General features: G+C 41.4%; 1 protein-coding gene across 4 annotated transcripts; it reads left to right on the forward strand.

The window, feature by feature from the left end:
* Positions 1-6428: 6428 nt before the first annotated feature.
* On the forward strand, positions 6429-14498 carry LOC114866967 (endonuclease domain-containing 1 protein-like). 4 transcript variants are annotated; one of them, XM_055513354.1, is made up of 5 exons: positions 6429-6518; positions 7380-9366; positions 9466-9652; positions 12455-12802; positions 13166-14498. In XM_055513354.1, the coding sequence occupies exons 4-5, from the start codon at positions 12464-12466 to the stop codon at positions 13961-13963; spliced, it is 1137 nt and encodes a 378-aa protein (XP_055369329.1). In that variant the 5' UTR covers positions 6429-6518; positions 7380-9366; positions 9466-9652; positions 12455-12463; the 3' UTR covers positions 13964-14498. The 4 variants fall into 4 exon arrangements, with proteins under 4 accessions (XP_055369329.1, XP_055369328.1, XP_055369327.1 ...); XM_055513353.1 differs by lacking the exon at positions 6429-6518 and adding an exon at positions 6539-6808 and having other exon boundaries at positions 7230-9366; XM_055513352.1 differs by lacking the exon at positions 6429-6518 and having other exon boundaries at positions 6539-9366.
* The last annotated feature ends 2105 nt before the right edge of the window (positions 14499-16603 follow it).

Raw genomic sequence — 16603 nt, forward strand, 5'->3', positions numbered from 1 at the left:
ACTAAAACATACACAAATAATAAATGCAAGCAAAATCAAATTATAAATGGCTTAATCTAGACATTACTCATTAAACTATTGTAACACTTAAAATGCAACACAATAATGAGGATACATAATTTAGCTGGTTGACATAGCCTATATGTACAGTATGTTGCACAGATTAAAAGAAGTAAAGAAGGTGAGTATCTTTATTTCACTTTTATACATTCAAAGGAAAGCATGGTGATAAGTTGAAGTCCCTTTGTTGTTCTTGAGGAATTTCCTGGCAAATCTGTAGGTCAGGCATTGAGCATACTGTACCACAGAAACCAATCTAATATCAAATAATAGCATTTTGTCGACAGAATACAATGACATCAGTTTCATGACAGTTGAAAGTTCTGGTGCATCTGAACCAGAACTTTTGTCCAAATGAAGAGTTTTCCTTTTATTACTTCACATTCCTGGTTTACGATCCAGATAGCCTGGGCCAGTTGGAGAGTCCATGAAGTGAGTCTTGGTAGAGAAATTATGAGACAAGTCTTGGAGGACTTTGAGTGGAGGACCCTGGTGAGATTTAGGTTATGTCACCTAAAAGTCTCCATGGTCTTTTTATGTGCACTTAGCCATACTTGTATGTGTGTTGCTTACTGTATGTTTAATGTCCTGTGGAATAGACAAGAATTCTGTGTGTTCTTATTTTCTGGTGAATCGCAGCTTTGTCTCTGTGGAAGGGATTGAAGCTTACACGTTGTGTTCAGTTACCTAGGTTCCTTACGTGGATTGCTACATCATGATCTAAGATAGGTGTCACAGTCTGGGGTTTTTTGCCTGCATTTCCTTTTTTATTTTGTAGTATTCAGGTTTCTGTTCAGTCATGCCTTTTCCTGCTTTACGTTTTTGTCACGTGACCACACAGCTGTTTTCAATCTGATCTTTTAGTTCAGTATTTAATCACCAACACTTACTTTTGTTCTCCGCCAGATCGTCGACTTTGTTCTGTTCCAGCGTTTGTGTTTGTTCCTGCTTATTCGTTGCTGTTCTGCCTGTCTGACAACGTTGATTTGGATCTTCCCTACGGGTACCGTAGCCTGCATCTATATGTGTTTTGACCCGCTATTCGTCTGTGATCAACCGCCTGCCTACCGTTTTTTTACCTCTGCCCATTTTGCCTACTCATTTTGACCTGTGCCTGTATCTGACAAACCTGTACATTAAAGCCTTCTTTTCCCTGCCCCGATGTCTTCAAAAACTTTCTTCCACACACTCACGTCCAAGCTGGGTTGCAGGGTTCTGGGGTACCTTTTCCCAACTGCAACATTATGCAACAGACTGATTCTTGTTAAACTTCAAACACTGTTTACAGTACATCAGTTTATTTCCTGTAGTGATGGAGAAGCCAACGTGCTGCCTCCAACAACTGAATGACGAGCGACCAGTAGGTCACCAGTTAACCTGGTTACTGGGAAACTCAAAACATCGACAGAAAAGTCTGTCTATCTGACTGTGAGCTCAGAACCACAACCAGGACAAATAACAACCAAGAGCTACAGCTTGAACATCAACTCCTCAAATTCAGTTTATGTCAGTGTTAGTTTTTTTTTTTTTTTTTTTTGTGTCTAAAATCAGTGTTAGTTTGACAGAAATAGAGCGTGTCTCTTCTTTCCCAAAATTACAAACAGACTCAATAATGTTGTTAAACACTTACCCTGACTTTACTTCTTAGTTTTAACTTTAAAACGAGGAAGTTACACTAAGCAATTCACTTCTGAAAAAGAGGAAGTTACACTAAACAATTCACTTTTCAAAATGAGGAAGTTACACTAAGCAATTCACTTCTTAAAACGAAGAAGTTACACTAAGCAATTTCACTGGAAGTTTCACTGGCTCCTCCCACCTCTTTAGGATCAATTCAATTTCAATTCACACTAACCCGTTGGTATGCACAAGCACACTCACATTGACTTGTCATAAATACATTACAGATATCTGTAATGTGAAACTTGTCTATATTATAGATATCTTATGTCTATAAGAATTATCGCTCGGCCTCAAAGAGATTCTGGCAAACTGTTCGGCGCCTTAGGAGGGGGAAGCAGTTCTTTACCAACTCTGTTTTCAGTGGAGGTGGGGAGCTGTTGACCTCAACTGGGGATGTTATTGGACGGTGGAATGAGTACTTTGAGGATCTCCTCAACCCCTTCGAGATGCCTTCTGCTGAGGAAGCAGAGGCAGGGGACTCAGAGGCGGACTCGCCCATCACCCAGGCTGAGGTCACTGAGGTAGTTAGTAAGCTCCTCGGTGGCAGAGCAGCGGGGGTGGATGAGATCCGTCCTGAGTACCTCAAGTCTCTGGATGTTGTGGGGCTGTCTTGACACGCCTCTGCAACATCACGTGGACTAGGGGGACAGTTCCTCTGGACTGGACAACCGGGGTGGTTGTCCCTCTTCACAAAGTAGTACTGGAGAGGAGAATTCGGCCGATAGTCGAACCTCGGATACAGGAGGAACAATGTGGTTTTCGGCCTGGTCGTGGAACGCTGGACCAGCTTTATACCCTCAGCAGGATGCTTGAGGGTTTGTGGGAGTTTGCCCAACCAGTCTACATGTGCTTTGTGGATCTGGAGAAGGCATTCGACCGCGTCCCTCGTGACATCCTGTGGGGGGTGCTCCGGGAGTATGGAGTCCAGGGCCCCTTTGCTAAGGGCTGTTCGGTCTCTGTACAACCGGAGCAGAAGCTTGGTTCATTGACAGGCAATGATGACTTATTGCTGGCAATGCCAGCAATAAGTCAGACCTGTTCCCGGGGCATGTTGGACTTCGGCAGGGCTGCCCTTTGTCACCAGTTCTGTTCATTATTTTTATGGACAGAATTTCTAGGCGCAGCCAGGGTTTGGGGACCACTGGATAGCATCTCTGCTTTTTGCAGATGATGTTGTCCTGTTGGCTTCATCAGGCCAGGACCTCCAGCGTGCGCTGGTGCGGTTTGCAGCTGAGTGTGAAACGGCTGGGATGAGAATTGGTTCCTCCAAAGCTGAGGCCATGGTTCACGACCGGAAAAAGGTGGTTTGCTCTCTCCAGTTTGGAGGAGAGTTCCTGCCCCAAGTGAAGGATTTTAAGTATCTTGGGGTCTTGTTCACGAGTGAGGGAAGGAAGGAGTGTGAGTTTGACGGATCGGTGTGGCGGCTGCAGTAATGCGTCGGTGTATCGGTCCGTCGTGGTGAAGAGGGAGCTGAGACAAAAGGCAAAGCTCTCAATTTACCGGTCAATCTACGTTCCTACCCTCACCTATGGTCATGAGCTTTGGTCATGACCGAAAGGGCAAGGTCATGGATACAAGCGGCTGAAATGAGCTTCCTCCGCAGGGTGGCTGGGCGCTCCCTTAGAGATAAGGTGAGGAGCTCTGTCACCCGGGAGGAGCTCGGAGTAGAGTCGCTGCTCCTCCACATCGAGAGGAGCCAGTTGAGGTGGCTCAGGCATCTAGTTCGGATGCCTCCTGGACGCCTCCCTGGGGAGGTGTTCCGGGCATGTCCCACCGGTAGGAGGCCCCGAGGAAGACCCAGGACTCGCTGGAGAGACTACGTCTCTCGGCTGGCCTGGGAACGTCTTGGGGTCCCACCGGAAAAGCTGGAGGAAGTGTCCGGGGAGAGGGAAGTCTGAAACTCTCTGCTCAGACTGCTGCCCCTGCGACCCGGCCCCGGATAAGCGGATGAAAATGCAAGAATGGATGGATGGTCTATCTTATAGATCATCTATCATCTTATACATCATCTCCGGTCCGCTTGCCATGTTTATAAAGCGCTGACATATTGAAACAACCAGTTCGTTCAAACTGCAGATAAGCCGCTCGGTTGTCACGTGACGTACGACACCTCTCGCTCTGATTGGTCACGTGTTTGGAACACGCTTGAGATTCAACTTGACGACACTTCCGCAACACAGAGCACAAGACTGGGGAAAACTAGAATACATCTACATACAGAACATCAGGCTGAGTAGGTAGTTTTCTACCTGCTCAGCCTGATGAACACAAATGAGGATGAGCTTTAGAGCTGAACATCAAAGAGCTGGAAAATCTCACAGCAATAAGCAGAACCACATGAGGACACGCAAAGTGTGAAGTTCTGTTAGTTCCACCAAATCCCAGATATTAGAAACAAAGTGTGTCCGGACATAACCAGAAAAAAAAAACAGAAACATGTTGCAGACGCTTCATCCACTGAAATAAAAAAGTCAGCTGTGATCACATGTCAACTGTCAAAAGCTTTTAGCAGAAAGTCTTCAGAGCTAAAGTTTCTGTTAGATTTGACTTAAGATGTTGATGCTTCTGTGTGGAGAGATTCAATCACTGTTCATCTCCTTCAGGTTGTTGATGATTCTCTGGATGGTTTCTAAACTGTTCTGTGTGTGACCCAGCAAACCTAAGATACTCTGGTTGGACTCCAGACAGAGGCCATGAAGGAAGCGAACAAACAGGTCCAGGTGGCCATTTGGACTGTGGAAGGATTTATACAAGGTATTTAGTATTAGGCTGTATCATAGTTAACCCTAATCCTAACCCTAAAAGAGAGTTTCTGTGTTTGGAATCTTCTACGAAGTTCTCCAGCTCCTCCTTCATCCCGTTGGTGTAACATGTGCATCATGTGAACAGCAGCCAGAAACTCCTGAACGCTCAGATGAACAAAGCAGTAGACTGTTTTCTGGAGGATCACACTCTCTCCTGAAGATCTCAGTACAGACTCCTGAGTGAACCAAGGCCTCTGTGACGTCTAGACCACACTGCTCCAGGTCTTCTTGGTAGAACATGATGGTTCCTTCCTTCAGATGTTTGAGCGCCAGCCTCCCCAGCTTCAGGAGAACTTCCCTGTCAGCCTCCGTCAGCTCCTGTGGACTGGTCTCATGTCCCTCATGGTACTTGTTCCTCTTCCTCTTGGTCAGGACTAGCAGGAAGTGTGAGAAAGTCAGGACACAGCCAGATGATGAACCTGTCCCACCAGGGCCTTGCATAGAGGAGTTAGCTGTGATGGAGAGGCAGAAGCCAAGCTAAAGCCAGTGGTGGGAGCTCTAGTGGCTGGGGCACCTGAAAAAAACAGAAGTAGTCAATCAATCAATGGTTCTAATTAGCTTTACACAAAAAAGACACAAACATACCTAACGTTCAACACATTTCGCCGTGCTACCTCCCACGAGAATTCTCTCAGGTGCTGCTGCCACTTACGCTGTTGTTGCCTGTCCAATTGGACAGAGTTTTCTTGTCACTTGTGTGGCAGTTAACGTACTGGATGAAATTGGACAGGCTGGTGGAGAGGGGGGAGCAGGCATGGTTAACGTCCCCAGAAATGAGAATAAGGGCGTTCGGGTGCAATGTCTGCAGCTTGGCTATGGTGTAGTGCACGTGCTCACACGCAACAGCAGCGTAAGTGCACCTCACAGTTTCACAGCAGCCTGCAGGTACAGTACAGGGGGGGGGGGGGCAGAATGCCCTTTGTTTCCAGGTAACATTTCAGTCTGTAAGTGATCATTCTGTCCTTTATCTGACATACAGTAAATGTGACGTCAAAGCAGTTGGCCTCCAGTTTATGGGCACGATGAATTCTTCCCTGATTTAATAATAGGAATAATATCTGCTTCCTTTCAAGCACATGGCGTTTCCTAAACAGACCCAATACTTTCATAGAAGCTAAAGTTTCTATTCATCCTCCTTCCCTCGCTCTCTCCTCACAAAGAATTTTCAAATGATTGTAAGGACCTGGAAAGAGTTATTCATGTTCATCAGCTGTAGACTGGACTATTGCTGTGCTCTATATGCTGCCATCAACAAGTCAACAGTTTTGTTTTTAATGTGGCAATGGCTCAAGAGGTACAGCTGTTGGCTGGCTTCCCCAAGTCGTGTGTCGAAGTGTCCTTGGGCAAGATACTGAAGTGCTGAAACTGGGGCCACTTAGGGGTTCATATACATGTATAGCAGCACATTAATGCAGCACATATAGCAGCTCTGTCACCGATGTGTCAATGTGAGTGTGCTGTGTGAATTGAAATTGAATTGATCCTAAAGAGGTGGGAGGAGCCAGTGAAACTTCCAGTGAAATTGCTTAGAGTAACTTCCTCATTTTGAAAAGTGAATTGTTTAGTGTAACTTCCTCTTTTTGAGAAGTGAATTGCTTAGTGTAACTTCCTCGTTTTAAAGTTAAAACTAAGAAGGAATGTTGTGCTGACATGTGGATGATGTGTAGAAGCTGAGATCATAACGACAAATCAACACAAGCACAAAGTCAATTTGCTCATTTTAGACTAAACATCAGTGATCAGGACAAATCAGGCTAATTAATAATGCTTTGATTCACATCTTTGATTCTTTATTCAGATTAATTGGCTGCAGTTTGTCAGAGATCAGCTGTGATTCTCTGGTCTCAGCTCCAAGTCCAACCCTTCACGTCTGACACAACTGGACCTGAGCTACAACAGCCTGCAGGATTCAGGAGTGAAGCATCTGTGTGGTTTTCTGGAGAATTGTCAATGTCGACTGGAGACTCTGAGGTCAGACTCCATGTTTTACTTCTGTTAAGGTTAATGTGATGTGAATGTTGTGCTGACACGAGAATGATGTTCTACTGATCCACACTGAGGGTCTTCATGGTAAAGTCAGTTTTCTTTTGTGATTTAATGCAGTCACGATTTTGTTTTAATTTGATTCAGTTGTTGTTTTATTATTAGATTTCATCACTGGGGGGGGGTCCCATTGTTCTGTTCGGAGAAAGGGCAGAGTGGACTGAGTGGTGCTGAGGTGTGAACAGCTGCAGCTGGGAGGAGACGCCTGGAATGGAGAGGTGTGAAGAGGGAGCTGTGTGGTTGGAGAATGGGGGCTGGACAGAATCAAATCTGTTAAAGAACAGAATTAATTCATTGTTGTTTTATTATATGATTTCCTCACTAAGAATAAAAAAGTTTAATGAGTCAGAAAATATCAAATCTATGATCAGTAGCTGATGCTCCAACACTTTCTAAACCCCCAGAATGTTGGTTCTGGTTCAAATATTAAAATCCAAGATGCTGTAATCAGAGGTTTTGGATCTGCTTGTTTGACTCTTTCCATCAGTTTGACGCCATTAAATGTTTTCTCAGTATAAAATTTTTTTTTTTGACAATAGAACATGTTCTGTATGCTTCTAAAATATATACTACTTTTATTAAAAGACTATCTTTTTTTTTACTTTAATTTTTACTTTTTGTCTGATTAATTGACTGCAGTTTGTCAGATATCAGCTGTGATTCTCTGGCCTCAGCTCTGAAGTCCAACCCGTCACATCTAATTGAACTGGACCTGAGCAGGAACAACCTGCAGGATTCAGGAGTGAAGCATCTGTGTGATTTTCGTCACTGTCCACTGGAGACTCTGAGGTCAGACTCCATGTTTTAGTTCTGTTTGAGTCTCTGAACACAGACACAGAGAAGCTGGAGCTGCAGCAGCAGACAAGATGTTGAATTTTGTGTTCATCAGAGTTTAGACAGGAACAAGGGGACCTGTTTGCCTTTTCTTGGGGCTGAGTTAATGAAGATTGTATCATAGGGAAACAACGTTAAACATAAGGGTTCACCACTGTCCAGACGCATACAGTATGTGGATGCTTCACACATGATGGAGCAGGAGCAGCAGAACCAAACTGTTGCTGCACAAACTTTCTCTTTCTAATAACTACACTGTCTGAGAAGATGAATCACATCCAGGTGAATGACGGCATCAGTGCTGTCAATGATGCCGTCGACTGGAGACTCTGAGGTTTAGGGGTTCAGTCTTCTCAGCAGGTGGAGGCGACTCTGGCCCTTCTTGTACAGAGCGTCCGTGCTGTTAGACCAGTCCGACCATATCTCCCGCAGCACAAGGCCAGCAATTGGTGGGGGCCAGAAAAGAGACCACCCAGGCAACGGGGTCTGCAGAGCCCGGTTCCAGACTAGCTCTGCTACCCATCCCACCACCCCCCCACAAGCCCCCAGCCAGGAAGAGATAGACGAGACCCAGGGACCGTAGTCCTACTGCCCAGGCACCACACGCAGCACAGCCAGAGCCATCCTCACCCTTCTTTCACACTTACCCATTCTCTTTCAGTCTTGTCTCAAGCATGCTCATGCTCGCCCCGTGTAGTGCTACACTCAAACCAACACACATACTCTGTGGCTGTGCATCGTCAGTACAATTAACATATATTTATTATGTAAAATTTGTGTATTCTCTCTAAAACAGTGTCCAACTTTAACAACTGTTTCTGGGAACACTAAAACCATCAGAACAACTTTTAAACAGCTGGGTTTCCACAGCTTTAAAAGGACAAGATCCTAAGATCCTAAATGGTCACACATGTCTTTGTATCCTAACGGAATCATCTAAACTGAAATACTGAATTACTTATTAAGTATCTCAGGATGTCATTAACACTTCAGGACAACAAGATGGAGGCCAGTGTCTGTGGCCTGCATATTGTCTCTGCAGTGATAGTGTTTATGGTGGTGGTGTTGATTTTTACAGCTAAAGTAAAGTCTCCAGTGATGTATGATCACCAAACACTCCTAAGTCTCAGACTAGCTTTTGACAGCGTGGCTCAGTCCGAACAGGTTGGACAAAGATCTTTTGTCACGGGTCTCTAAGTAAGCATGTGGGAACTCGGTTGATGTCAGAGTGTAATCTATACTTTTGGAAATATGAGTTTCTTGTAGTAAAGCAATGTCTGTTTGTAGGGTTTCCAACTGGTTAAATATTTAAAATCTTTTCTCTTTCTTATTGATTCCACGTACATTCTAAGTAACAATCCTCAGTGGTTTCATAACTTACATGACTGCTGTGGATCACTAGTCTTGTGTGTATGTAGTGTGATAAATGTTAGAGTAAATATGATTTACTGACTGATTTATGATTTTGCTATTATGTTACGTCACTCACAGGGTGGATTTATCTTTTCTTACTTATTGTCATTATGAAGGACATATGTGTTCAATGTTTTAATACTGTCAGAAACAGGAAGATGTTATACTTTGCTGGAGCTGCACCCTGCACACAGAAACAAGAAGTGGTTTGGGCCTACTGACTTATCTTGAGTAAGCTGGAAAGCCTAGAAAAAGGTTAGCAGTCTTGGGGTTGTACAGTTCATGATGATATATGCCTATACTTATGCTTATGCAAATCAATCAAGTGTTTTATCCTTATATGGAATTTTCTTGTTCTCAGTATGATCTTCATGTTTTATTTGTAACCATACCATACGCCCATATGTGCAATTTCAAGGCGTGTCCCTTTTTTCTAATAAAAAGCTTGCACCAAGGAGAGCTCACCGGAGTCCGAGTTGGCAGATCCTGAGTGAAGCGCTTACAGACCTCAGGCGGGCTCCCCTTGCAAGTAAAACAAAGTTGCAGCTTGTTGTGCTTTGTTGTCCTCGTCTCTCAGTGTATGAAAAGTGTTGTGGCCCAACAAACCTTCCTTCCTTCCTCCTTCAAGCCAGAGATCAACGGTCCACGTCGCAGGAGCAGGGTGAAGGAACACTGAAGTCTGCATGCAGCCGGAAGTCTGGGACGTTCATCAGAAAATCCTGGGACGTGAATTCGTCACTAGGTCATTGAAATAGGTCCCGATCTTCCCCTCGTTGATGACGAGTTCCCAAAGGCGAACAACACAGCAACAATAAGTGAGTAGTTCCGTTTATTAAAACGTGAGATTGGTCTTCCTGGAACCAGTGAATCCAGTGAGTTTAATTCCATAGCGGAATTGAGTGTTCTTTCAAAGTAGGTGGAAGTGAGTTTCCCTCCCAGGTGGAGGTGAGTTCATTCTAGTGAGAATCTAGAATTGAGTAGGTACCGGTTGTGGTGTGAGAGTGCATGATTATGAGTGTGAGTGTATGTTTTCAATTGGTGACAGTCACCAATTGATGTGGAAGCAGCAGCACTGGAGGAAACCGGTTTAAACGGTTTAACGCAATCCAGTGGTCTGTTGAAGTACACAGTGTGGTGAATTAAGGGCATAGTTTAATAATGGGGGGAAAATAAGAGTAAACCTGCTCTGGAAGGCAATGGGAAATAGAAGGAGAAATTCTCGCCTGGCAGTACCCGATATTTGAAATTGTGGAAAAAGACGCATGAAACCTGATGAGGAAACGACAGGGCCAAGCACAGGCATAAGACAGATGGATGAGCAGCAGAAGCTAGAGCGGGAATAGTTCTGGAATGGTGTAAACTTTTCCCCTGTAGCATAACACACTAGATCAGCAAAAGGACAATATGGAAGAAAACACCTGATTACAGGAAGATTTCGCAATGTAGACAGAAGGAAAACGAGGATGTGTTTGAGTTCAGGGAAGCTATGACACTCAAGTCTTTTATCAGTTAGAAGGAGCCGGAAGAGGTAGAGGAAGATTCAGAGGAGGATTTAGAGGACATGGTAGAGGAGGAAGCAGACGAGTAGAACTAACACATAACAGCTGTTTCATTTGTGATGAGCCAGGACAAGATGTGTTTTGTGTATGTGCACGTTTTGCCTGTGCAGTAGATGTTTGTGTGTGGCTGCTGAATGACTACACAGCTGGCTGACTACATGGGAGGAGAATAGGGAAGAGAAGGATGAACACAGTGTGGAGTGAAAGTAGGTGATGGAAAAAGAGTCAAAAATGTTAAAAACAATTAAAGTGGAAGGAATGAATGATTCATTTTTGATGAGCACTTTGCAAAATGTGAAGTGACATTAAAATGACAATAAACATTTAACTGGAATAACTGTGAGAAAGAAGGAGTTTGAATATTGGATGTAATGTATTCGATGTACTGTATAACACTTAGTTCCCTTCGAATCTATTATTTTTCTGTATCAAACCTTTTATATTAAACCATTTTTCTTACATACCACCTGTTAGTACAGCCATGGAGTTGCTTCCTGGTCCCAGGATGCAGGTACAGTTGAGAATAGATAGAGTTTAATTATTCCTATCATAACTGATAGTTAAATTCAAACAATGTTGTTAAAATGCAAAAGCATGCAGAGAATGTACTAGAGAGCAGATAAAGATACTTTTACTCACAATATTAATGTTTTTTATCTTATTGTATTTGTACATGAAGTCAAGTCTAAAGAATGATTAAACTGGTTGAATTGGCTCCATGAAACCAGGCACTACAGTTTCCCCTTTCCAGCACTGCATTTCCTAATATAATAATAAATTAATACTGTAAGATGAGGAGAAGCTGCTTCTCTTAATATGATGTTAATGAGTGACATAAAGGCCCTTTATTTTTCCAATGAGATTTTATACCCTACTTTATTACATTCCATTATTCGATTAGGCACGGCTCAATCAAGTACTTGGGCAGCTTTGTTTCTATAATGTCCTAAAATGTGGAGCAGCAGCTGTGACTTCTATTATCAGAGCAGTGGTGTTGGTGGAGATGGATAGAAATACAGTGCCCCCAGGGGTTACAAGTAGCAGCTTGAGGAAAGACACTTAACATTTATTAATTCCCATTTGTTCCAAATGCCACTGACTGCAAAGATACCCTTACAGTACAGGTGTGTAGGTGTGTAACAAAAATAACAACAATAACAATAATTATTCATAAGAAAACAAGTAACTATTACAGTTTTCTTTCTTGTATTGTTACTTCAAACTATAAAAACATGAATTTAAGATGTTTTTCATTTTCATAATTACATTTGTACAGTAACACCATTATTCCTAAGGGTGAATATACAAACAATCTTATCATGTCCTGCAGTACAGTTTATGCAAATTAGACTGTTAAAATGCCAAACAAGCTGAAGCATAAGTCCTAGTTAACTTTTTACACGTGACCTGACAACATCTGTATTAAAGGCAATAAAGACTGCTATTAGAGTACAAGACTGAAAGAGATGCAGACAGAGCACCCAGTTTCGTAGAATCTGTTTTCAATAACATCTATTTAGGATTTCTCCAGGTTATGTCATAAAGGTGGCGCCATAATTCTTAACCTGACTTTCCACCACACGTGTTACGTGTTGTTGGAGGTTCATAGACTTTACTAATTTTTTATGTTTCATCATAACCCAATGTATATTGCTACACTGTTAACGCAGGTATTTATTATGTAAGGTGACAGTACATGAGTGATGATATGATCAATACACAAAAATATGAGCAACAAAAAGCAGTTTCATTGTAATTATTCTGTGATGTATGTCTTTTGTAGATATTTGAAGACCAGTATTTTAGTATTGTAACTTTGTGGTTACCTGAATGTAATTATTAACTACCAGAGCTGTTTTCCAGATAAAAATGCATATTGTTAATAAAAGTATTTGTTTAGTTATAAAAGAAAGCTGATTATATTCACCTGACTTTATCCAGCGTGCATTATCCAAGTTATTTAAACAACACAACACAAACTCAACTTTGTAATAGTGAAGCTCAAAACAGTGTTTTTGACAAATGTTCTGTGATTTTTTTGTTTTCTCTTTGATCCAGCGTGTAAGGATGGCTTCACTGAAAACATGGTGTCTCCTGCCCCTCAGCGTCCTCATCCTCCAGTTCATTACTCCCACAGAAACAGAAGTTGTGGCGACTGTTTCAAAGTGTAATGATTTTTTTTTTGAAAATGTACCACCACAGATCAAAAGCATCATGCCAAATGGCAAAATCATGAATCGGGTCAGATTCAAAGTCATTTGTCAGACTTATGAGAATGAAAAAAGGTTTGTGACAGTTTATGACATCACCAACAAGATCCCAGTGTTTTCTGCTTACAAGTACAAAGGACCAAAGGAAGGAGCAAAGGAAGGAAGACCAAAGGGAGAATGGAAGATCGAGCCACAGGTGTGTATGAGCCCTAAAACCCTTCAAAACACATTATTTTAGTCTTTATCAATTTTAACGCAATATACATTAACAGCACCAGTGACCACCACGTTCCATGTTTAGATACTTAAACATTTTTTTAATGAAGTATTCTCTGGAATTTGGTGAAAAACATTTTAACTAAAGAATATTGATGATGATGTATGTTTTTGTTTAATGTTTTTAATTATTTAAAAAATTGTGTTTAAGCAAATAGGAGCTTTACTTCAGTATACAACATTTTTAGAAACATCAAAATATGTATAAATTGAACGCTCAATGACTTGTTTTGTATCATACCGATTCAACATAACTATTGACTCAGTGTCTCACATTTTACAGCTTGAACACTCAAAAAAAGGCCCCAATATGGAGGATAGTGAGAAGGACGAATACACCAACCAAGCCAGTGACAAGGATTATAAGAAATACAAGAATTTTAACAGAGGCCACTTATTTCCATCTTCTTATGCCTCTGATGAAAATGACAAAGAGTCAACATTCACTCTGACAAACATCGTTCCACAGTCAATCACTTTCAACAGCGGCAGTTGGGGAGAAATGGAGAAATGTGTTAAGAAAAAAATCCTAGACAAGTCCTGCTTAAACAAAGAAGCTTTTGTTGTCACTGGAGCGATCCCTAGCAATAATAAAACAGGCAAAATTAATATACCATCAGTGCTTTGGTCAGCTTTCTGTTGTTACAGTGCAAAACATAAGAGTTTTGTAGCAGGTGCACACTGGGGAGACAACATTGCAGAAGACCCCAGACAAAGTAAGCGGCTCGAGACAAAAACATTGGAAGCACTCGAAAAACAATTTCATATTGACGTGTTTCCTGGAAAAGAGTGTCCTCGTAAAGAAACCGTAATCACCTGTGGAGGCCCTGCCCCAACTACAACCACACCCACCTCTCTCTCCACGAAGAACCAAGAAAATTTCACAGATTTTCTATATGAAAATAAAAAGTTTCAAAATTTATGCAAAAAGCTTTTTAATAAAAGCTTAAAACTTAAAGGAAGACAATCAAAGGAAATATTTAACCTGTGTTTGAAAATAAACAAAAATCCATTAAGATCAGAAAAGATAACTGAAGAACTGAAACAGTCTGTGCTTAACCTCCTCAACGAGAATGATTAATAACTTTTAAATCCCAAGTAAATATTCAACATCATTCATTCATTCAACTTCATTCATATGTTAGAGTATATGTATACTGTATGCTTATACACTAAAATATGAATGAAGTTTTGTGGCCCCAGTACATCTGGGCATATTGGTGGAGAGGAGGAAATGGTCAGTCTCAAGCAGGAATTCTACAAACATTTAATTTAATATCTAAGATTAATAAACGTGTACTGCAAATGTTTGTTTTAATCTGAAATAAAAGAGTTTTCTTTTGTACATCCTCAAAAAAGTTGGGTAGTAAATTTAAATAAAGAAAGAACACAAATAATAAGTGCGGTAGCATTTTTGTTCACTATTCTGTTTCATCTCTTCTTCAATTATAATGGGTAATGGAGAAGGTGAATTGGCTTAGTACTCACTTAACTGTGGTAGAAACTATATTAAAAAAGCCTTTTAACATATTGTACCACCGGATTTTAACGAATTTGCTCATATATAGCATGACTGGTTGAACTAAGTTCATATGGTTACATGTGAATGGGAACTGTTTAAGTAGGGGGATTTTATTAATAAAGATTTTCAGAAAAAAAAAACATTTTGCTACAACATAAACTTTATAATCTAAAAAAGTTACATCAGATTGTTAAACCCGACGACTCTTATAGTCGATGGGTTGTACAGTTATACATTTCTTTCATATTGTTACAAACCACCATGTCACAGGGTGTAGGACCCAAATGCAGATGTTTTAGGATCTTCTGCTAAACCCTGAACTCTGGGTTGATTAACCCAGAACCTGCTTACCCTGAGTATGTCGGTTCCAAAACACCTGAGAAGAGTTCAGTTAATCTACCCTCTGTCGGTAACCCAGAGAGGAAAATAAAAATATTGGGGAAAGCAAATCAAAAACATGGAGGTTGATCGTGCACATCAACAAACCAAAAACCAGCTGGGGAGATCAGTGCACACACCACGAAGGTGTGATGCAAAGAGCCCACGATCCTCAAGTTGCTTCTGCCTTTTAACCTCTCTGTTCGACTACGGTGGAACGTCTGTGTAGCTCAATCAGACTGCATGCACCATCTCCTCACTGTCGCCATGTGTGGAGATGTTTACATTCTCATTCCAGGCAGAGACAACCATTGAACACTGTAGGTGAAATGTCAAATACATAAAACAGAAGTAAGACAAAACATAAGATATTAATTGCAGAAAATAAGTCATAAATCATGTGACAACCGCATACAATAAGGAAGAAACAATTTTCCCATTACAGTCCCCCAGCAAGAAGCCATTGTAGAGTCCGGTAAAGATTGAAATGTGTAAAACAATCAAACAATAAAGTCAGAACATGAACTTGTGTAAATTACAACATACCCTGTTGAAACGTGTGGCATAGTGATGACTCACTGAAATCATGTACAGTACCGACCCTGGGCATTTTGCTTTTAGTGATGAGATGCATCACATATTACCTAGTTAGTGGAAACAGTAATGAGTGTAATGGTCTGTACACCAAAAGATTCTGGACAGTAAATAATAGTAACCTGCACATTTATACTGTGAAATGACTTCCTATTAACATAGTCTTCCTCATTGACATTTAGTGTGGCAATGTTGTGAATGACAACACAAGTCACTAGACTCCATAACATATATCAATAATCTTATCCACCCATACGTCAGACCCATCACCTATTGTGGCCGTGCTCTTACACAGGCAGCCTGTGCACTGCGGGAAGAGTGTGTTACGTCCTTTTGGCCTGTAGGTGGCGATTGACTCTCACTTTTGGTCCTGAAACATAGTAGTTACTAATATCATAGCCTCTTGTAAAACAATCAATGACCAGGGTTTGTGAGGCCTAGTGGTTAAGATACATGGCTGCAAAGTTTTTTGTCCGGGGTTCGAGGCTGAGTGGAAGCAGTTTTTTAATTTTAATTATTGGAAAAAACAGCGTTTCATCATCATCATGTGATCACGAGATGACAACGTTGTATTACTTAGTGCATGGATCGCCAAGACCATGAACCGCTGGTCGCGTTATAGTATTTAGTAGAGTTATGAACGTAAGTAAGTTATGGCAAATTATGGCAGTTTAAAACCGAAAATAAGAAGCTGAACGGTGCGTCCTCCCGCGTGCAGCGTTCGATTTGTGGCAGACAAGCTACTGTGACCCTGATTTCTCGCTGCTCTAGACCAGAAGTCGGCCAAGTTTTTAATGAAAAAACAAACACTGGGAGCCGCGGAGGGCGGCAATATTATATTATTTGAGAACAATTAACATTTGTTTTTTTAATCCAAAGAAGACATAAAAGTCGGGGCTCAGAGGTTTAACATTTTATATTCTATTGACAGAAGATCGTAGCAAATAACAGCATACCTATTCAGTCCTCGTTCTCAAGCAGAGGTAATGAGAGAACGACTTTTTGTGTTTTTCGTTTGTCTCTAAACAATAAAAACATATTAACTCCAATTACGTGTCTTTTTGTAAAAAACAAATATTTTTGCCTGTTTTATTGGTTTGTAAGGCGGTGCTTTGATTAAAATCCGTTTGCAGCTCAACGAAAGAGAAACGAAAACGCCGGTGAAAGTGGCTGGATGGACGGATGGGAAATGTGTTGAAACACGGGTCGAATAAGTGCTCTCAGCCT

Source organism: Betta splendens, chromosome 12 (genome assembly GCF_900634795.4).
Source record: "Betta splendens chromosome 12, fBetSpl5.4, whole genome shotgun sequence".
Classification (NCBI taxonomy): Eukaryota; Metazoa; Chordata; class Actinopteri; order Anabantiformes; family Osphronemidae; genus Betta; species Betta splendens.